Raw genomic sequence first — 23,323 nt, 5'->3', positions numbered from 1 at the left:
ACAATCAAAAATCACTAATGTGGAAATATGTGACTTTAGCTATAAAGCCTTGGTAAAGGGGTAAAAATAACTTCAAATATAAAACTGTGTTTCTCTTCTTTGCTACAATTCAGAAACTTCTGAAAAACCAGAAAGCATTGACGTTTGTCAGTCACTGTTTAAATAGGAGCTCTATACATATCCCATCCCTTAAACCCCTGCTCAGCAAGCAAAAGTACTTTAATTTATCGAAATTTATGATTGAAACCACTGTGCAAGTCAACAGAAGCCAATAGATCCTGTTGACAAATTCTTCCCAATGACGGCTTACATAGTGTGGGAGACGGGTTGTCGGGGTTATAGCTGTAGCTATTTTGAACAAAATAGATTGTTCATAGTGAGTGGAGTGTCTCTTTAAACTAAGGTCACGTGATTAACAATGTCTTGGGGATCATTCCGTGTATTATTATTTATTTACTTTTATTTTTTTTATTTTTTTTTAATACAAATAACCTCTTCTGGTCTAAGCTAAATTGTTATACCCAAGTTAAGATTGTGATAAATAAAGCCTGAGTTGAATATTTTACGTTTTCCCGCAGTTAACCAGGTATAATCACCTGCATTTAAAATGTCAATTTATAATAGGCTTTACACTAACCAGCAGGTCTTATTATACTTTTATTTACAGATGTCCGCTTACATTTCCTGTCTCTCGTCTTGTAACCTATTTCCCAGCATGCCATTGGCCCACATCCTGCTCAGCTGCTCGTTTTCCATGTGAAAACTGTTTTAAAAGATATTGAAACATGTTGGATTGTTTAAAAAAATTGTTCTGCCAAATTAAGTTGCATAATTTAGCTTACACTAGCTGAGTAGGATGGATTTTTTTTTAATTTTTTTTTTGGAAACTCTGGTCCCTATTTTGGTCTAAAGTCCCTTCGTGACGGGTATCAGTAACAGAACTTCATAGCAATACAAATCACAAACATAATCTGTCTTTACAATCTGTCTGAACAATTAATATATTTATACATGAGTTTGTTCATAGAAGATACTTCAATAATGTTTTATGTTATCTAAATTGTTATCAGTAAGTTATAATGAATCTTACAGTGACCACGAATACCCCTTTAATAATGTGAAATATTGGGGGATGTGTGAGGTTCTGGAACACAGAAAGTGTCTTCTATTAAATCAGGTTTCATATATTGAAAAGAGAGACACACTGTATCAAAGAGTGGGAACATGTGATCCTTCTCAACTTTATACCCCACTCATTGTCAGCTGTATACAACTCCCATCACCAACAGCCTGCCGGAGACCGAGCTAGCCAAAGAATTACTGCTTATCTAATTTGTATTTCCATTGCATGGTTTTAGAACTCCATATAACTTGTAGATATAGCATCACAAAAATAGTGTTTAGGAACGGAGTCCAATCCACATTAGAAAACACAAAATCATCTAGCTACTGTTAATATCTGAAACTGGACAGTGATTGCCTATCGAGGTCTAAGGGGACTAGTTCTGCTGGGTTGTCATGATCCAAATGCACATCATGGGAAAAGTATTTGGGTATTTCAAAGCAGAGCACATTACGCATGGTGCCACATGTCTGTGTGCTTCAACAAATTATTTCTTTATTTTCCAGCACAAAATCAGAGCAGACAGTCCTACAAAAATGATTATTTTTATTATCATGTAATTCTTTTGTAGGTATGATTTGTTGGTTTAATTAGCCTTCGCATTCGTTGTTTAGTGTGTGCCTGTCAGTCAGTAGTATGGTATAACTCGAGGAGCGTTGTGTCTGGTGGATAGTGTGTATTCAGTTTTGTGTTTTGTGACTGTGGGTGTGTCTGGTTGGTGACATTGGTCTGTGATTCTGTCTGTGCAGTATCTTGATTCTGTTTTTCTCATATGTTACCTTGTCTGTGGAATGTCCATCTTAATGCTTATCCTTCCTATAGGTTTGAGATAGAGATTGAGCCAATATTTGGAGTCATGGCCCTCTATGACGCTAAAGAAAAGAAAAAGGTAAGTAGAAAAATATGCCAGCGCCTGGCTCTGAAAGTCATAGATTGGATATATCACAGCCAGCTTTATAGTCATTTAAACATATGATTCTGATTGAGAGCTTGGCACATCTTGGACAGGAAGATTGGAGGGCCTGGTACCTCTAGTACAAGAAGCATTAATGGAGGGCCTGGCACCTCTCCAACTGGACCCATAGGATAGGCAGCCAGGCACATCTAGTATAAAATGCATATGATTCAGAATCTCTAGGACTGGACCCACTGGATACTGGACAGAACTATCATGTAGAGAGCCTGGCACCTCTAAGACTAGACACTTGCAAAATAATATTGTTTGCTGTCTCTCAGATATCAGAAGGTTTCCACTTTGACTTGAACACCGACTCTGTGAAGAACATGTTGCGGGCACAAGGCGGACATTCATCTCCCTCTACACTGGCAAGATCTGCCATCTTCTCCATCACCTACCCCTCTCCAGACATATATCTCGTTATCAAGGTGCCCGCTATTCTCTCTGCGTGTGTTACATAGACTGTGTGTTAGTGTGATTAATGTACAGCTGATATTTGTATTCTGTATAATACACTGGAATGGATGTGACATTTCTATTTTTCTGTTTGTGTGTACGCAGTCATGTATTTATACAGGTGTGTTTGACAGGTTTGTCTTTGAAGGTATGTGTGTATATGTGTCCAATTTGAATATGTATGTGGATGTGAGTATCTGGTAATTCTATGTGATATCGGTGGCACCAAGGTGTGTGCGTGCACATATCAGGTTTACATATACACAGATGTGTGTGTGACTGTTGTGTGCGTAAGACAAAAGATAGACAGGTGCTTGTGTCAGGTTTGTGTGTGTATATATATATGTGTGTGTGTGTGTGAATATATAATGTGGTTCAGAGACAGGTTCCTATGTATGATTCATTTATTCCACCTTTGCAGTTGGAGAAGGTTTTACAGCAGGGGGATATAGGAGAGTGCTGTGAGCCGTACATGGTGCTGAAAGAAAGTGACGCAATCAAGGTAAGAGGCTGTCTGAGAGAGACTCGCACAGAGTGAATACAGAGTTACTGATCTGTTAAACACTGAGTGAAAGAGATCTGTCATTTCTCTGAAATCTGTGAATGTCCATTACCGGTCATTGTAATAAAGTTTTGTAAGTCTGAAGGATTGTCCTCATTCCTGTCTGCAGAACAAGGAGAAGGTAGACAAGCTGAAAGCACAAGCTGAGCAGTTCTGCTCGAGGCTCGGTCGATATCGAATGCCATTTGCATGGACGGCCATTCACCTGATGAATATCGTCAACAGCATAGGAACCACAGACCGGGACTCAGACTCGGACAGTGGTAATGGTGAGAAGGAAGGACCATCTGATATAGAGAAGGCAGATAGTCAGACAAAGCTAGGGGTTTTGGTAAATGAGGTCACGAGGAGCAGAGACAGAAAGGACAAATGGAGAAAAGTGGAAGGGGCCGTTATATTGTTTGCGCATAGCCGTTAGATTGGATAATTAAACAGTGCTCCTTTGACGCATACATTTTGAGGCTTATGGCTATTGCCCATCAGTTGGAGTATCATGCTGGTTTGGGACCTGGGTCCCATGGCCCTGGGTTTAGTGTCTGGTTCCTGTAAGGACATCATGTCCCATAACATTGAGAATTCCTGGAATGGATAAGTAAAGCTGGAGGTACAACAAATAAAAACACATTCACAAAGTCCTTTTTGAAGGGCACTAAACATGTTATTGCAATATTAGAAAACCACTACAACCTCTATCCAGGTGACCTGGAGTTATACAGATCTGCAATGTATTAAATATGCTTCTCTCTACTCCACCTCACTCGTGCTCACTCTACCACATCACATGTGGAGTTGAGGTTTTGGTTACTGAACTTAATTGTGGTTTGAGGTTCTTTATTTGAAGGTTGGTAAAACATGGTTCAGGCACATGTTGTTTGACTTTTTTGTCACACAACTGCCATCTACTATTCGATATTGCTGTGTTTGTATTCAATATTTATCTTACTGCCACTTTATGTATTTGTATGTGTACAACAGATGTTTGCCAAAGACTGAAGTGCAAAGCTAGAACTAGACAGGATGAAGTCTGTCCCTCCCAGCATAGGGTGACACAGACAGGAGGGAGCTATGGGACATGGAGCCTGTCCCTCCCAGCACAGGGTGACACAGACATGAGGGAGCTATGGGACATGGAGTCTGTCCCTCCCAGCACAGTGTGACACAGACAGGATGGAGCTATGGGACATGGAGTCTGTCCCTCCCAGCACAGGGTGACACAGACAGGATGGAGCTATGGGACATGGAGTCTGTCCCTCCCAGCACAGGGTGACACAGACAGGAGGGAGCTATGGGACATGGAGTCTGTCCCTCCCAGCACAGGGTGACACAGACAGGAGGGAGCTATGGGACATGGAGTCTGTCCCTCCCAGCACAGGGTGACACAGACAGGAGGGAGCTATGGGACATGGAGTCTGTCCCTCCCAGCACAGGGTGACACAGACAGGAGGGAGCTATGGGACATGGAGTCTGTCCCTCCCAGCACAGGGTGACACAGACAGGAGGGAGCTATGGGACATGGAGTCTGTCCCTCCCAGCACAGGGTGACACAGACAGGAGGGAGCTATGGGACATGGAGTCTGTCCCTCCCAGCACAGGGTGACACAGACAGGAGGGAGCTATGGGACATGGAGTCTGTCCCTCCCAGCACAGGGTGACACAGACAGGAGCGAGCTATGGGACATGGAGTCTGTCCCTCCCAGCACAGGGTGACACAGACAGGACTGAGCTATGCGACATGGAGTCTCTCCCTCCCAGCACAGGGTGACACAGACAGGAGGGAGCTATGGGACATGGAGTCTGTCCCACAATTACAGGCTTTAAGCATTTGTTTATATGCTGTTTCTGTCTCCCTTTTTTAGAGCGAAAAGGCACATGGAATGAGAGGAAGAGGAAAGCCTTTGAAAGGCTGAGTGTGGGAGATGAAGTCTGTGGATTCACCTCTTTCCGTCCAGCAACACTTACCGTCACCAACTTCTTCAAACAGGTTAGTGCTGTATGCTCAGAGATTATTGTCATGGTTGATTAAGATGTCACAGAAAAAGGCCACTCACGAAACTGCGGTAATGAATGTTCTGCTCCGATCTCTGTCACCAGATCATAGACACAGTATATAATGATGATCAGTAGTTTTGGGGGATTTTGCCCCTCTGTTGCGGCTAGATGACCACAGCAATGAATAGAGGTTGTATCTTGAAATTTTGCAAACCTGAGTTAGCCATTATAGCCATCACCTTTTCATTATTTTCTATGACTATTTTGATAACAATGCCTGTCTATTTATGTACGATCTACTGTTTGGTATTATAGCGGCCTCACCCTCTGTTAGTGAAAACTCTGTGTGACACTTTCTCTCTCAGGAAGGTGACCGTCTCAGTGATGAAGATCTGTACAAGTTTCTGGCTGATATGAAAAGACCATCATCAGTACTACGGAGACTTCGACCAGTAACCGGTACTGCTAATACCCAGTAATACCGTGTCACAGGCTCTAAATAATACTTTTTAATGTTTTATCAAAGATTGTACATATCATTCATTGTAATTTTCATTGTTTCCCTAAAACATATTGGTAAGAAGAGAACTGAATTCCTCAAAGTTCTGATAAATTGTCCAGGGAGTCAGTAGAATGCTGATGGAGAATTTTATTCAGGCACACCTGAGTTAGCATTATACAGAAACCATAATAAGAAACATTTGAGGAAATCTTTAATACTTTATATATTGCAGCTGTGTGAGGCAAGGTGGTACAGGGCGTCAGCTGACATCGGGCATCTTATGCGCATGCGTGGCTAGCACCGCGATTACGTTAGGACAACCCCATAGGAAACCCCTTGAATAAATACTTTCCCATTGGGGTTTCGGGTGACTCTGGATATCCTCATGCATAGCATGAAGACGTCCAGCGTCAGTTAGGCGACCCCAAAGTGCCTCTCGTGGCTGTCTTGACAGCCACTAGAGGTGGAGTTAACCCTGCAAGGTAATTATTGCAGTTTCTCAATAAGTGCAATAATTCAAATTGCATGGTTAAGGGGACAGGGACATTGCACTCAGACCACTTTAAGGAGCAGAAATGGCCTGGGTGACTACAGTGTCCCTTTAATAATCATACCCGCTAAGGTAAGGAAAACATTTTGTATTAATTCAGCGAGTTGAAGACTATTTGTAGCTTTTTTTGGCCTACCTATTCTCAAAATAATCTTTTCATTGTTAGAATCATCCTTAAGTAAAGTTTTATTTCTGCATATCGTGCATACAGAAAGATAAAAATTCATGCAATGTATTTTTTTTATGCATTTAAAATATAAACTGATAGAAATGTTTAAACTGCCTACTAAGCCGGCCTCTCTAACAATGGAGATCTAAATATTGCACGCATGTAAATGTGTCTAATTTGCTTTATGCATTTTATTTAAATGTTTCTCCCTACTCTTTCAGTATGCTCCTATCTCTCTTATTCTATCCCTGACAGTATCTCTTCTTTTCCTATTCAGCACAACTGAAGATAGACGTATCTCCAGCCCCTGATATACCTCAGTTCTGTTTGTCCCCTGAGCTTCGTCATGTTAAACCGTACCCTGACCCACGTGTCCGACCCACAAAGGAAATTCTGGAGTTTCCTCCTCGGGATGTGTACTCACCCTACACTTCTTATCAGTGAGTATCATTTAAGCTGACGTCCCTAAAATATGGCTCAGAACATCAAAAAGCAGAAAAATATATTACAGGTTTTTGAACCTTGTTCTTCAATATTATATTGAAGCATATAGCAAAAAGAGAATTTTAAACCACAACACATCGCTACAGGTAATATAATATCACTTAGTATATGTTAAAATAGTATTTTTTTGACCCAAATCAGTTTGGAAGACCTTTTGTAGAATAATTGCAAACACAACCAGTATATTACTACAGCTGTCTTGTACAGATAAACATTCTGCTGATCTAATTTGGGTTCAGGGGCAGTGAGGATTATTATTTTTTTAATTCTTTATTTATCAGTTCATGCATATCGAGTTACAGAGGTGAAGACAATCAGCAAGTATAACATACATTGAATTACAATGAATGCGTCACTGGTGCGGAGGTTCTACTCTTTTTACATTGGATGATATACACATTCAACTGTTATATGTATATATGTAATACAGCTTTTGACCTTAAATAAGGTTGGCAGGTCTGGTGTGCTTGTGCAGTGTGTGCATAGAAGTATATAAGGTATTGAATTACTTATGAACTGATGGAAATTGCGCCCTGCAGTATAATTGTTTACGTGGGAGCAGAATCAGATCTCTGTGCTCTCTGCCGTTGATGTGTCTCGGGAGCTCTCTATATAGACATGAACTTAGTTTTTGTTTTTGTAGAAGAGAAAATAGAGTGAGTAATGTGAGAAGGACAGGAATGAAGATAGGGAGGAGAGAGAAAAAAATGGGTGAGGGGGAGGCGTGGTGAGTGGTAGGGATGGTCTTCTCGAGCCGTGGCAGGGGAAGCCGCTAACTCTGCTCGTCCAGAGCCTTCAGCAGTCGTCGTGGTTGCCATATTTTATGAAATGCGGGGTATGTGTCTCGTACTTGCGCTGTGAGTTTGTCCATTAAGCGTGTGTCTCAAATTTTTGAATAACCCTGTCTATCTCTGGCATGTCTACATTCAGCCATGTTTGTGCCATTGCTCTCCTAGCTGCCATATTGATTTTGTTCAACAGTTTTTTTTCCTCTGTTGGCCATTCCATCTATCGGCTTTGCTAAAAGGAAGGTCCAAGGGTCTATCGTGATTGGTCTGTGCATAACCTCAGTTAGGATCTATGCGAACCTGTTCCAATAATCTACCGCCCTTGGGCATGTCCACCACACCACCAGCAAGTGTCAGTGGTTGTCTTTCCCATTCTACATTGTTTAACTGGTGTGGAGTACCATCTCCTAAGTGTGTTGTAGCATTGTTCTTGGTGTGTTACACAGATGGAGACCTTGGCGGCTGCCCCCCATATGTCCTGCCACTCCTCGCTTTCCAGTGTTTGTTGCAGGTCCATTTCCTATAGTGAAATCAGTGAGGTTTTTAGGGGCATTTCTCTGTTCATTTTATTTGCAAATGTACAACATTTACCAGCCCATCCCATCAATGCTCTGTTTGCATAAGATGTTGAATATAGCAAAAAAGGCTTTAATTCAGATGAAGAATAAAGTGGTCTTTAATATCATTTTATCCATAAATCCATATTCTTTGTGTTCTTTAAGTATCGCTTGTGAAATCAGTTTTGACAGCTCTTATAGCCTATTAGGCAATGTATACCAATATTTAAACTGGCTGATTTGTTTAAAGGCTACTGAATCATCTTGACACATTTATTAGCATTGTTTATTCTATTTATATGTATGTTGTCTCATTTAAAATTGCATGTAATGTCTTATTTCAACTATAATCAACCACCAGGAAAGACAACTGAGCGTTTGGTTAGTGTCCCCACCTTCCAAACTCTTAGTTAGAGTGCAGCGCTCTATCAATGTCTAGTGAAAACACAAACTTACCCCTTAAAGTTACATGAATAAAATGGGAAAGAATCTAAAATAGTGCAATATTGTATATCAAAAGCAGACTTCTGTACAGTAAGTGAAAATAAACTCACATTTTGTAGAGCCTTTTATATGGATATAGACACTTCAGCTTCCGTGCCTTTAGGGTAGGCAACCATCCCTTTTATTTCTCACAATGGTTCATGTAAAGGAAAAATAGATAAGAAATTTCTAGGTGTAGTATTTCAAGGATTGGTATGAATTTAATCCAAAATAGAGTAAAAATAGGTGCTCACCTTTTGTAGAGCCTTTTAGTAACTGAGTTTAAAGACTTTGTGTCAATTTGCAGGGTGACATTACCCTCTCCGGATCCAGGATACAATGTGGAGATGAAGATAAATAGGTTTCGAATTGCCCTCCTGTTTTCCTCATTATCCAATCGCAGATTGTTCACTCAGGTGTCCCGTATTCATACGGGATGCTTTTTCCTCGGATGTGAATTTCTTTTCTCTTTTTAATGTTTTAGATATTTTTGATAAGGTTTTAGAGATAATGTAAACACATATAACTTCTTTTAGCATCATTAAACCTGTATATAGTGTTTACAATACTTTATACACTTTAGCAATACATAATGTTAGATCATTGCATTTAATGTATACAATATTGAGGATACATACTTTTTATAATTGATTTCTTATGAGTGATATTACAGGATATAGGACTTTTAAAGATCGGCATAATCCGGAAGCAACATAACGCTATGTTTTGGCTGATTTGCCATCTTGGGCTTAGTAGTACGTATAAGGGAACCGGAATTTACGCGACACTTAATAATAGTGTGCACCAAGGAGAACGTGAGGTCATCCGAGAAAAAAGCATTCCGTATGAAAATGGGAGTGAACAATCTGCGATTGGATAATGAGGGAAACAGGCGCGTAATTCGAACACCTAAAAGACGGACAACAGGAAATGGAGAACATATAGATTGAAAAAGCCAAAATTACAGGCAAAACGCGCCTTGGTTACATAGAAGATCAGGAGGAATTTTTATTACTGTATTTTTTTTTATTTTATTGTTATTAATTTGAATATATTTAGAAATAAATTCTACAAACCTATTTATCTTCATCTCTACATTGTATCCTGTATCCGGAGAGGGTAGTGTCACCCTGCAAATTGTCACAAAGTCTTCAAACTTAGAGCCAGTTACTAAAAGGCTCTAAAAAAAAGGTGAGCACCTATTTTTACTCTTATTTTGGATTAAATTCATACCAAACCATACCAAATACTACACCTAGAGATTTCCTATTTTTCCTTTACATGAACCATTGTGAGGAATAAAAGGGATATACCAATGCAAAAAGGGTACAGTTGCCTACCTTAAAGGCACATAAGTTGAAGTGTTTAGAGCCTATATCCATATAAAAGGCTCTACAAAATGTGAGTTTATTTTCACTCACTGTACAGAAGTCGCTTTGCTTTTGATATACAATATTGCACTATTTTATGTTCTTTTCCCATTTTTTTCCATGTACAACCCCTACAAACTTTGAGGGGTAAGTGTGTGTTTTCACTAGACATTGATAGAGCACTGCACTCTAAGTGTTTGGAAGGTGGGGACACTAACCAAACTCTGTTATCTTTCTTGGTGGTTTTATATATTCTAGTGGGATTTTGGGGTACCCACAGAGTGTGTTCAGCAGCTTGGCTAAAAATTAGTAAACCGACTAAGAGCACCATCTTTTTCAAATTCGCTGTTTTCTATATATAATCTATAATAGTATTACCGTTATCTTACACCCATGAACATGTTATTGGAGCACTTGTTTATATTTTATGTAAAATAAATTGTATTAAAGCAGAAATGTCACGTGCAAGATTTCTGCACAAGTTCACTATGGGTTTTGATGCAATGTTTTTAAAAATATCCAAGCGTTTTTGTTTTTTGGATAATTTTATGACATACGGAAAATAGAAACATTAATTGAAGATGAAAAAGTATCTATAATTCCATAAAAAAAGGAGTGTATACAGTCCAGGAACAAATGGCATAGTTGGGCAAATAAACATCAGGCTACGCAAGGGAACACGTTCAGGTTTTTTTTTTTTTTTTTTTTTTTGTGGCCCTGTATTGAGGAATAATTTTTTGTAAATCTGTTTTTATTGATTTTTTTTCATATTGTAAATACAAATAGGGAGCCGTGTCATGTTGGGACTCGCAGGACCCATGTACAATGGTGGCGTTATGACAAGATTATCATTATATACATCCTCGTATATGTATATGGGGGCGTTTTTCTAAATGTGTCATGACCTATCATCGCGATACCCGTGACAACCTTCTTTCCGTGTTGAGTCGCTCTGGAAGTAGCTTTTCGTGTTAACACAAATTAGGGAAGCCTGCTATACCATTTTTATTTGTTTTTAAAGTCGTTCACCTTCATAGATAATCCCATCTATGCACTCCTAAACCGCCCGCTAGTCCTTCATTTGTGAGGACGTGAAGCTACACTGTGTGTGGTGGATGCTACAGAAAGGCACATTGTTCCCACATTTAGGTTATCATATTGAGAACCCTGAAGGCAAAGGTACATGACATCGTGAGTGATAGCTGACTAACCATATTTATCGTGTTTAGTGATGGCTTAGGATCAGCTTCTTCTTTTTTTTTCTTTCTTTTTTTTCTTTTTTTTTTTTTTTACTTGTCCTTATCATTCACATACTTGTACGTGTCCTGTCGCATGTATTTGTCACGGCATGCATACAGAAGTTGTGGGAGATGTCAACCTGATGTAGCCGTCTTGGTCACATTTTAGGCATTTATTGCAACCGTTGTAATGTGAGTGTAGTATCAGTTAGTTTGTGTAGCCTGGAGGTGGATGCATTACTTGGTCTCCTTGCAGAGATGGCTGGGCCACCAAGTCATATAAACCCAATAATGTCCAAGACTGTATTAATAATGTATTGATTTATTAGCAGGAAAATAAACCGGTAAACTCAGTTTGTGTCTTCCTGCATTTCATCTCCCCACTGGGGTATACCTTCAGACATGGACTGTGGCTTGTACGTGTTCTGTGGCTTGTACGTGTTCTGTGGCTTGTACGTGTTCTGTGGCTTGTACGTGTTCTGTGGCTTGTACGTGTTCTGTGCCACATCATGGGAGAGAACACAACTGGCATTCTGGGTAAAAGTCTGTTATAGGGCATCGTCGTATGAGCCGTACAATCAGCATGCAGACCTATGGAATGTTTCCACTTCTGGAACTCTACCTTGTAATCCCAAACTCCAGTCCCCTTCTTTTATTCCAGTCTTCTGTCAGGGCACCGAGGAAAAGGTTGAGAATGCAGGAAAAAAACTGATAGCGAGTCTTTGCAGCCAGCTTGTTAGTTTCAATCTGTAATAGAAGCCTGAAAGACAAAGCTCAGTTATATTAATATTATTTATTTAATTAGTATGTTATTCTTCTCTTTTATAAAATTATACACAGCGCAGCCCCCGCTGGGGCGGGATCCTAGTAATATCTGTATTTATACAGCTTCTTTCTATTACATTATACACAGCGCGGTCCCCTCTGGGGTGGGATCCTAGTAATATCTGTATTTATACAGCTCCTTTCTATTACATTATACATAGTGCAGCCCCCTCTGGGGTGGGATCCTAGTAATATCTGTATTTATACAGCTTCTTTCTATTACATTATACACAGCGCGGCCCCCTCTGGGGTGGGATCCTAGTAATATCTGTATTTATACAGCTCCTTTCTATTACATTATACACAGCGCGGCCCCCTCTGGGGTGGGATCCTAGTAATATCTGTATTTATACAGCTCCTTTCTATTACATTATCTACAGCGCAGCCCCTCTGGGATGGGATCCTAGTAATATCTGTATTTATACAGCTCCTTTCTATTACATTATACACAGCGCAGCCCCCTCTGGGGTGGGATCCTAGTAATATCTGTATTTATACAGCTCCTTTCTGTTACATTATACACAGCGCGGCCCCCTCTGGGGTGGGATCCTAGTAATATCTGTATTTATACAGCTCCTTTCTATTACATTATACACAGCGCAGCCCCCTCTGGGGTGGGATCCTAGTAATATCTGTATTTATACAGCTCCTTTCTATTACATTATACACAGAGCAGCCCCCTCTGGGGTGGGATCCTAGTAATATCTGTATTTATACAGCTCCTTTCTATTACATTATACACAGCGCAGCCCCCTCTGGGGTGGGATCCTAGTAATATCTGTATTTATGTAGCTCCTTTCTATTACATTATACACAGCGCAGCCCCCTCTGGGGTAGGATCCTAGTAATATCTGTATTTATGTAGCTCCTTTCTATTACATTATACACAGCGCAGCCCCCTATGGGGTGGGATCCTAGTAATATCTGTATTTATACAGCTCCTTTCTATTACATTATACACAGCGCAGCCCCCTATGGGGTGGGATCCTAGTAATATCTGTATTTATACAGCTCCTTTCTATTACATTATACACAGCGTAGCCCCCTCTGGGGTGGGATCCTAGTAATATCTGTATTTATACAGCTCCTTTCTATTACATTATACACAGCACAGCCCCCTCTGGGGTGGGATCCTAGTAATATCTGTATTTATACAGCTCCTTTCTATTACATTATACACAGCGCAGCCCCCTCTGGGGTGGGATCCTAGTAATATCTGTATTTATACAGCTCCTTTCTATTACATTATACACAGCGCAGCCCCCTATGGGGTGGGATCCTAGTAATATCTGTATTTATACAGCTCCTTTCTATTACATTATACACAGCACAGCCCCCTCTGGGGTGGGATCCTAGTAATATCTGTATTTATACAGCTCCTTTCTATTACATTATACACAGCGCAGCCCCCTCTGGGGTGGGATCCTAGTAATATCTGTATTTATACAGCTCCTTTCTATTACATTATACACAGCGCAGCCCCCTCTGGGGTGGGATCCTAGTAATATCTGTATTTATACAGCTCCTTTCTATTACATTATACACAGCGCAGCCCCCTCTGGGAGGGGGGGGGGGTGGGGGGGAGGTGAAGGAGGTCCATAGCGATAGATATCAAGCTGACCTTTTTCAGGATGTGATTTAGCTGTATTCTTTGATTTGCTATCTGTTCCTGCTGCTGATTCACTGCTTCAGCTACCACCTGTAGTGTCAGGTGTTGTCGTTCCACTTGAGCCTGAAAATGGCAAAGAAACTCGGAATGAAGATTAATCTCATTGCTGTTAGTTTAAATTGTTCTGATAGGGAGTCAGACAGACCGCTCATAGTGTGCATCAGGTGTCATTTAGCTAGCATGTGTAAAACTGTAAAGGAACACTCCAAGCACCATAACCACTACAGCGCACTATCCAGAGTGCCCTGATGCCTTCCAGTCGAGTTGCCCAACTGCTTTAAATTGTTTGACTTCTTACTTGGGGTCTGTCGGGTGCTGGTCCCTTCCCCCACTACAGCTTCTTACTTGGGGTATGTCGGGCGCTGGTCCCTTCCCTCAGTACAGCTTCTTACTTGGGTCTGTCGGGCGCTGGTCCCTTCCCCCACTACAGCTTCTTACTTGGGTCTGTCGGCACTGGTCCCTTCCCCCACTAAAGCTTCTTACTTGGGTCTGTCGGCACTGGTCCCTTCCCCCACCACAGCTTCTTACTTGGGTCTGTCGGGCGCTGGTCCCTTCCCCCACTACAGCTTCTTACTTGGGTCTGTCGGCACTGGTCCCTTCCCCCACTAAAGCTTCTTACTTGGGTCTGTCGGCACTGGTCCCTTCCCCCACTACAGCTTCTTACTTGGGTCTGTCGGCACTGGTCCCTTCCCCCACTACAGCTTCTTACTTGGGTCTGTCGGGCGCTGGTCCCTTCCCCCACTACAGCTTCTTACTTGGGTCTGTCGGGCGCTGGTCCCGTCCCCCACTACAGCTTCTTACTTGGGGTCTGTCGGGCGCTGGTCCCTTCCCCCACTACAGCTTCTTACTTGGGTCTGTCGGGCGCTGGTCCCTTCCCCCACTACAGCTTCTTACTTGGGTCTGTCGGCACTGGTCCCTTCCCCCACTAAAGCTTCTTACTTGGGTCTGTCGGCACTGGTCCCTTCCCCCACTACAGCTTCTTACTTGGGTCTGTCGGCACTGGTCCCTTCCCCCACTACAGCTTCTTACTTGGGTCTGTCGGGCGCTGGTCCCTTCCCCCACTACAGCTTCTTACTTGGGTCTGTCGGGCGCTGGTCCCTTCCCCCACTACAGCTTCTTACTTGGGGTCTGTCGGGCGCTGGTCCCTTCCCCCACTACAGCTTCTTACTTGGGTCTGTCAGCACTGGTCCCTTCCCCCACTACAGCTTCTTACTTGGGTCTGTCGGGCGCTGGTCCCTTCCCCCACTACAGCTTCTTACTTGGGGTCTGTCGGGCGCTGGTCCCTTCCCCCACTACAGCTTCTTACTTGGGTCTGTCGGCACTGGTCCCTTCCCCCACTAAAGCTTCTTACTTGGGTCTGTCGGCACTGGTCCCTTCCCCCACTACAGCTTCTTACTTGGGTCTGTCGGCACTGGTCCCTTCCCCCACTACAGCTTCTTACTTGGGTCTGTCGGGCGCTGGTCCCTTCCCCCACTACAGCTTCTTACTTGGGTCTGTCGGGCGCTGGTCCCTTCCCCCACTACAGCTTCTTACTTGGGTCTGTCAGCACTGGTCCCTTCCCCCACTACAGCTTCTTACTTGGGTCTGTCGGGCGCTGGTCCCTTCCCCCACTACAGCTTCTTACTTGGGTCTGTCGGGCGCTGGTCCCTTCCCCCACTACAGCTTCTTACTTGGGTCTGTCGGCACTGGTCCCTTCCCCCACTACAGCTTCTTACTTGGGTCTGTCGGCACTGGTCCCTTCCCCCACTACAGCTTCTTACTTGGGTCTGTCGGGCGCTGGTCCCTTCCCCCACTACAGCTTCTTACTTGGGTCTGTCGGGCGCTGGTCCCTTCCCCCACTACAGCTTCTTACTTGGGTCTGTCGGGCGCTGGTCCCTTCCCCCACTACAGCTTCTTACTTGGGGTCTGTCGGGCGCTGGTCCCTTCCCCCACTACAGCTTCTTACTTGGGTCTGTCAGCACTGGTCCCTTCCCCCACTACAGCTTCTTACTTGGGTCTGTCGGGCGCTGGTCCCTTCCCCCACTACAGCTTCTTACTTGGGGTCTGTCGGGCGCTGGTCCCTTCCCCCACTACAGCTTCTTACTTGGGTCTGTCGGCACTGGTCCCTTCCCCCACTAAAGCTTCTTACTTGGGTCTGTCGGCACTGGTCCCTTCCCCCACTACAGCTTCTTACTTGGGTCTGTCGGCACTGGTCCCTTCCCCCACTACAGCTTCTTACTTGGGTCTGTCGGGCGCTGGTCCCTTCCCCCACTACAGCTTCTTACTTGGGTCTGTCGGGCGCTGGTCCCTTCCCCCACTACAGCTTCTTACTTGGGTCTGTCGGGCGCTGGTCCCTTCCCCCACTACAGCTTCTTACTTGGGGTCTGTCGGGCGCTGGTCCCTTCCCCCACTACAGCTTCTTACTTGGGTCTGTCGGGCGCTGGTCCCTTCCCCCACTACAGCTTCTTACTTGGGGTCTGTCGGGCGCTGGTCCCTTCCCCCACTACAGCTTTTTACTTGGGTCTGTCGGCACTGGTCCCTTCCCCCACTAAAGCTTCTTACTTGGGTCTGTCGGCACTGGTCCCTTCCCCCACTACAGCTTCTTACTTGGGTCTGTCGGCACTGGTCCCTTCCCCCACTACAGCTTCTTACTTGGGTCTGTCAGCACTGGTTCCTTCCCCCACTACAGCTTCTTACTTGGGTCTGTCGGGCGCTGGTCCCTTCCCCCACTACAGCTTCTTACTTGGGTCTGTCGGGCGCTGGTCCCTTCCCCCACTACAGCTTCTTACTTTGGGGCTGTCGGGCGCTGGTCCCTCCCCTACTACAGCTTCTTACTTTGGGTCTGTCAGGCGCTGGTCCCTTCCCCTATTACAGCCCACTGTGGGAGTTATGGTGCTTGAAGTGTACTTTTAACTTTATGAGAAGTACCTATTGTTCTAAACTTTGTGAATTTCTGATCTGAAACACTCTAGTTACAGAGTTTGATTCCTTCTTACCTTAAGGGCCAGGGCATCTGGTAATACATTTTCCAGGCTACGAACCCTCGTTTTTAGTTCTTCGTATCCTTTCTGTAAATCTCGGAGCTCTAACATTATCACACTGGAGAGAGACCGGATCTCCTCCTCCTCGCTCTGTGAGGTGAATCAGAACGGGAATACAAATTTAAAAAATGGAGCAAGCAATTTAAAGACCTGAGTAAATGGCTTAAAGGCCAAGATTGGTTGGCTTGCACTGCCTACTGGATGTAATCCTTGTTTTCCAGGGTGATTCAGGAAACACTATAGCGTTAGCAATACAAATATGTATTCCTAGCGCTATAGTGACCTCAGATGCTCAGAAACAGTAGTTAACTTACCTTTTCTCACATGCCATGGTGTCCTCTCCTCTGCTGGCCCCGCCTCCTTAGCTGAGGTAAATCAATTATGATCATCTCAGCCAATCCAATGCTTTCTCATAGGAACATATACAAAGGGTAGTTCACAAGTGCGGCAAAATGACACCTAGATCATTTCATTGAGACTAACTGGATTCTTGACTTTTGATGTCCTCACGTGTTGCTTGAGGACATTGACTATGCTCTGATGCTTCTAATATGGAAGCAAAAAACAAACACGAGTCCTGCGCATTCAGTATAGGTGTGCACACCCAGGTGCTACCACAATATTTTTGAGGACAAAGTTAAAACCGCAAACGTTTCAAGCAGCAGTCCTTTCTCAATGAGAAAGGGCTGCTGCTCGAAACTTTGCTGTTTTAACTTTGTCTTCAAATAAATTGTGGTTGCACCTGGGTGTGCACACCTATACTGAATGCGCAGGACTCGTGTTTGTATTTTGGTTGTATATACACTGTTGGGACTTCAGTGTGGAGTATCTGCAGCACAGGTCTAACTTGTTCTTTGTTTATATTTAGAATTTTGTAGGCATTTTTTGCCTCTACATAGTGATCTAATATGGAAGCATTGGATTCAGTGCTTTTCTATGAGAAGCGTTTGATTGGGGCTTCATTACGATTGTCGCACTACTCTATCAGAAGCATTAATTTGGGCAAAATTGTCATGACCTCATCGGAGGTGGACCTGGCTGCAGAGAATAGGCTTTTTCGATGGATTGCAGGTAACTAGTTAATTTATTTACTATTTTAAAACAAAACGTGGAGGGCCCTAAAATATATAAATAGACTTTCTCACCCATAGTCTATTCAACATGTCCAATCACTTTAAAATAACAGTGGACAAATAAGCAATAATTGCCCGATCTCCACACTCTGACACGAGCCTAATACATCCTAGGGAGACCCCAAGACTCGCCCGGGCCCCATGGGTCGAGAAACAAAAAAGCCAAAGCCTGATAAGCCCCGGTTGGGCATGAACATCGGTGAGTTATGGCGTCTGGTCCAAGGTACCCCTGGCCCCAAGATGGCGTCCCTCCACGGTGGCTGCTTGAACTTCTATGACGAGACATCAGATGAAGCAGAAGGGGAGTTCTTACCTGCACCGACGCTTCCACCACCGGCCCGGACGCAGCTACCGTCACCCGTGACAGACCCTACACCGGTGACTATGGAGGCCATTAGCTCATGGCGGAACACCACAAATAAAAAATCTCGGCCGACGTGGCCACGATACGGGAAGACCTGCGGGGCTTGACTGGCCGGCTCGGAGTTGTTGTTATAAAATGAGCAACAATACCCATGCCAAACTGTTTTACTATGTTTACCGAAAGCGCTGACAACTGCTATTGTGGCATTGTGAGCCAATTTGTAAAGTACTATCTATGCACGAAAAATAAAAAAAAATAAAAAATAAAAAATTAACAGTGGACTTCCCTTTGTCCTTAAGATGGTAATTAAAAATATTTAGCATATGCTAAAAAAGAGCATCAGAGCTGCATGCTTTAAATTGTGGTTTAGCTCCTTCCCCTCCATTCTCTCAGCCTTTTATTTTTTCCTGCCTATTCCTCTGTCACCACCAGGGGTCAGTAGTATATGCAGACATTTTTGATTTGGACAAATAAAAGATCCTTTTCCTACATCGTGACGTTGATTCATTACAGGTCTGTAATCCACACTAGTGACTCATGTATCAGTCCTTCCTAAATGGACAACAATTGTTTGTGAACATGCGATTAGTATGTTAATTAGCATCAAGTGCATCGACTGAATTGATATAAATGTGTAGATCATTTATTCTATACATACAGACTTATTAATAAATGTCCCTCACTCCTACCTGCTCACCTGCAGCCTTTCAACTTCTGCCGCTAGCCTCCTTTCCTCCTGCCTGGCTCTGGCAACCTCCTCCTGCAGCTTTTCCAGATTCTTTTCTTGCCGGCTTCGCCTATCCTCGACCCTTTGTAGTTTTTCAGCGGTGGAACTGTAGGTGTTCCCCACCGCCTGTCCCAGTTGCACCGTCCCATAGACCAGCACATTGACATCTTCATTCAGTGCGGCCCTGCCCTCCACCTCCCATGGGGTAGCCACTAGACCCAGGAGGAGCAGCAAGAGGAACATGGTGCTGGGAGATCTGGACAGAGTGAGAACTTAGACTTCATAGTATTATGTGTTAAAGGGACACTGGGGGTGTGAGTGAGGTCGTTCTGCAATTGTGTAACATGGACTAAAGATTACAGCAGACCAGTGAGGGAGGAGGGAGCAGGAGGACACGATCTGCCTCATTCAGTATTGCCAACGCTTTCCGTTTCATATATATATATATACACACACTCACATACTTTTTATTAACAAATTTTTGAGTTTAATTATACTGCCTGATCTTGTTTCTTTCCGGCTCTAGTAGCCTTTGACTGTATATTACTTTATTTCTGTAATCTTTTCTCAGTTAATGCCTAGACGTGAGACGGTGTCCATTTCTCTGCATCTCTTTCCCTCTCTCTGTCCTCTGAGTCCCTTCCTCTCTCTGTGTGTATATCTTATCCACCCGGTCTCTGTGCCTGAAGCCAGTTAATCTATTGCCCAGTGTCAAAGACCGGAAGGGTTGATGCGAGGATAAGAGCATCATCAATTGTCTTACACCTTTGTCTAAGGCGAAAAAGTGAACGCCTCTCTATTTTCTTTGTCTGTTTCTCTCTCTGTCTCTTTCCCACTCTCCTTACTCTTCATCTCTTCCCTTGTCTTTATCCTCTGAGTTTTTACCCCTCCATATCCACTCTTTCCATTTCGTATTGCTATATTCTTACATTCTCTTTTTTATTAATTTCTTCACCTGTAATTTGTATATTTACATTATTTTTATACCGTGCTCTCCATTGAGATGTATGTTTCCAGTAATGTCTGACTATTTCTTTCACTTATTTGTCCTCTCTGTCTTTGTGAATGGTCACAAATGCCACTCTCTAGACACAGGTCATACTGTTACATCAGTTCATTCTCTGTCCCCGTTCTAGTCTGCTGTCATTGCAAGGTAAACATGGTTATCACTGCTCTGAGGTCACGCAGAGTTAACACTGTCTGCCTCCTTTCTATTGGCTGGCTGTGCTATGCCCATGATGTGTGGTGTGACGGCCAAGGTACTGTCCTCCTGCCAACCTGTGTGAGGCCGAGTATAATCTCTGCTAGAAAAACCAACACGCAATGTATAATTTGGCTGTAAGAATGCTTTGCCTTTATTAGAAATATTTAGAGGGGTTTTTTATTTCTGTGCACATTTCAGATTTTCAAGGGACTGTATGTGTTATCCAGGGGTGGAAACAAAAGAATATGTCCCGTTCTTATATGTGTCACCCTGTCACCCAGAGCTGGGAGGGACAGACTCCATGTCCCATAGCTCCCTCCTGTCTGTGTCACCCTGTGCTGGGAGGGACAGACTCCATGTCCCATAGCTCCCTCCTGTATGTGTCACCCTGTGCTGGGAGGGACAGACTCCATGTCCCATAGCTCCCTCCTGTCTGTGTCACCCTGTGCTGGGAGGGACAGACTCCATGTCCCATAGCTCCCTCCTGTATGTGTTGCCATGTACTGGGAGGGACAGACTCCATATCCCATAGCTCCCTCCTGTCTGTGTCACCCTGTGCTGGGAGGGACAGACTCCATATCCCATAGCTCCCTCCTGTCTGTGTCACCCTGTGCTGGGAGGGATAGACTCCATATCCCATAGCTCCCTCCTGTATGTGTCACCATGGTTGGAAGACTGTTTTTTTTTTTCATTGCTCTTTTCTGTGTGTTATACTGGTGGGCCCTCAGGATGAGAAAATGTGTAGGAGCTATTTTAAAGGTAGGTGTATTCTGTCTGCTATATTTGCACTCTGAATTGCCAAAAATGTTTTATTATTCACCTTTTTTTTTTTTTTTTTTAAAGGCTATTTTCCTATTTTGGTTTTGTGTTTATGGACGTTTTAAGTGACAGACTCCATGTCCCTATGTCCCACTGTGGAGAGAGAGACAGGCTTTATAACCCACCACTTCCTATTATCAATCCACAGGAATCTCCTATATGTGTATCCACGGAGCCTGAACTTCAGCAGCCGGCAGGGATCAGTAAGAAATATTGCAGTGAAGGTCCAGTACATGGCAGGAGAAGATCCCAACCAAGCCATGCCGGTAAGAATTTGAGGATATAGAGAAAGGAAGAGTAACACTAATGAAACAGAGAGAGTTGGTGGAAGGACACTTGGCATCTGAGATTAGAATAGCGAGGAATGGGATTATGATAAAAAATAATTTGTTCTTTACACTCCTTTCACCTTGGCTGCAGGTAATCTTTGGAAAATCAAGCTGCAGCGAGTTCTTCAGTGAGGCGCACACCGCCGTGGTGTATCACAACAAGTGAGTATCACCGAGTAACACTCACGTAATGCAAATACACAGTTGTCTATTCAATAAACACGAAACGGCAACTGAATTATCACAATATATTTGTTTTATTTTTGTAAACATTTTTTATTGAGAATGCTTGTAACAAGTTGTACAAAAATACATTGTGAGTTAATCAATTAGAGAAAATAAAATATCAGAGATGTTGGTATACAGTAATGATAACAATGTATCCGTTTTAACCCATTCAGCTATTCACAGAAATAAAATTCACTAGTTCGAACCAAATTAGCATTTCCATTAAGCTGCAGTTTGCTTATCTGTTGAAATCAGCTGAATCTCCATTGTAACAGGGGTCATTCAGCAATTCATAAATATCCAAATCTGAATTTGTCCATATTTGGTTCTACTAATTCTTATAGTACAGATTGGGGTTACTGCACCGAAAATCACCGCATACTAATGCCATATCCCCCTTAACCATGTTAGGATACCCCGACTCTAACCTACTCTTACGTTAGAGGCATTTATTTATTTTTATAACAAGAAATTTCAGCTACAATTTGTCTTCTATTTGGTTGGAAATGAGTTGCATATTGTCTGCGCTATTTTGATCTGCAGTAACTAGAGCTATTTAAAAAAAAAAGCCAAGATCTTTTTGGTGAATACAGTGAACCGCAAGGGATTTTAACAACCGAATGCAGGCAAATTAAGCTGTATGAAATCAGTTGAATTTGCAAAAGCAAATTCGGCGTTTATTGAATAGACCCTTTTTGTATCTTCAGTCACTAACTGGAAGGGACACTGTGTATTTATCAATGTCTCAGAGCACCCTATTCCTGTATTGATTCTTTCCACCAGTTTATATTCACACCTACTCCTTTATCTATCCCTATTCTCTGTCCTCCCTTTATCCATGTTTACAGTGTCTCCTTAACTTGGCTTTTAGATCTCCTGAATTCTATGAAGAATTTAAGATGAAAATTCCAGGCAATCTAACAGAAAATCACCACCTCCTCTTCACTTTCTACCACGTCAGCTGTAGGCAGAATCAGAGCTCGGGGTTGGAGACTCCGGCTGGGTATACGGTGAGCGAGGACAACCTGCTTTTACCATCGTTAGCTTTATCAGTGTGTAAGAGGGAAGTTTATCGACCTATTATACTGAAACAATGCCCAGCACATAACATCCACGGAGTGAGCTCTATAGGACCAATCGTTAAATACTATAAGAATGTCACTTTGTAGCAATTTGGATGTTTTTGATTAACAGCTAGTTCTTTCAGTTTAGTTCCGCAGTGGACATTGCCATCCGAGCTAGTGGTATTGTCCCCTGACTATAGCGAGCTTCCTGTCCTTAATACAGTGTGCAGTGCTGAGAAATACATAACTGACAGACAGTGAAACGGGGAAACAATGAAGGTGGGCAGAGCGATATGAGGTGGGAAAGAGACTGAGACAGAAAGAATGAGCGCGAGATACGATGAAAAGAGACAGAGGTAAAATAAAATAGACCGGGATGGGTATGTGAAGCATATATTATGGAGGAAAATAACATTAAGGGAGATCTGGGTACAATGTCTTGTGGTTTATTAATGTCCCCAGAACCCAAAGACATAAATATTTCCTTCCTTAAGTCAGCCTTATGCATCTTTATATTGCATTTAATTTTTATATACTTTTCTTGAATGGAATTTGCATAAAACGTATTATTATTGTGACATATTTTTACAAGAGACGTTTGGCACTGTTTGGAGATTACAGTACTCAAACAGACAAAGTTAACAGGGTTGCATGAACAAAGTTGGGTACATCTTGTACTTTCTATCTGGCTA

At 42.9% G+C, this 23,323-nt stretch overlaps 2 protein-coding genes across 2 annotated transcripts in view; one reads left to right on the top strand and one right to left on the bottom strand.

The window, feature by feature from the left end:
• DOCK6 (dedicator of cytokinesis 6) overlaps window positions 1-23,323 on the top strand; it is a 149,799-nt gene that overhangs the window by 73,560 nt on the left and 52,916 nt on the right. Inside the window, exons 8-17 of the mRNA XM_063446373.1 lie at window positions 1,946-2,012; window positions 2,360-2,509; window positions 2,959-3,039; window positions 3,209-3,368; window positions 4,956-5,080; window positions 5,454-5,547; window positions 6,587-6,749; window positions 21,159-21,276; window positions 21,431-21,501; window positions 22,439-22,577. Of these exons, the coding sequence (XP_063302443.1) occupies window positions 1,946-2,012; window positions 2,360-2,509; window positions 2,959-3,039; window positions 3,209-3,368; window positions 4,956-5,080; window positions 5,454-5,547; window positions 6,587-6,749; window positions 21,159-21,276; window positions 21,431-21,501; window positions 22,439-22,577 (1,168 nt within the window). The remainder of the gene's footprint in view (window positions 1-1,945; window positions 2,013-2,359; window positions 2,510-2,958; window positions 3,040-3,208; window positions 3,369-4,955; window positions 5,081-5,453; window positions 5,548-6,586; window positions 6,750-21,158; window positions 21,277-21,430; window positions 21,502-22,438; window positions 22,578-23,323) is intronic.
• LOC134601453 (angiopoietin-related protein 3-like) lies at window positions 11,735-19,295 on the bottom strand. Its single transcript, XM_063445943.1, has 4 exons — window positions 18,958-19,295; window positions 16,719-16,853; window positions 13,696-13,806; window positions 11,735-12,009 (listed from the first exon to the last, which is right to left on the bottom strand). Exons 1-4 carry the CDS (start codon window positions 19,228-19,230, stop codon window positions 11,992-11,994), a joined length of 537 nt encoding a protein of 178 aa, XP_063302013.1. The 5' UTR covers window positions 19,231-19,295; the 3' UTR covers window positions 11,735-11,991.

This window comes from Pelobates fuscus, chromosome 3 (assembly GCF_036172605.1).
Source record: "Pelobates fuscus isolate aPelFus1 chromosome 3, aPelFus1.pri, whole genome shotgun sequence".
Lineage (NCBI taxonomy): Eukaryota > Metazoa > Chordata > Amphibia > Anura > Pelobatidae > Pelobates > Pelobates fuscus.
This window is presented reverse-complemented; position numbering and strand designations above follow the sequence as displayed.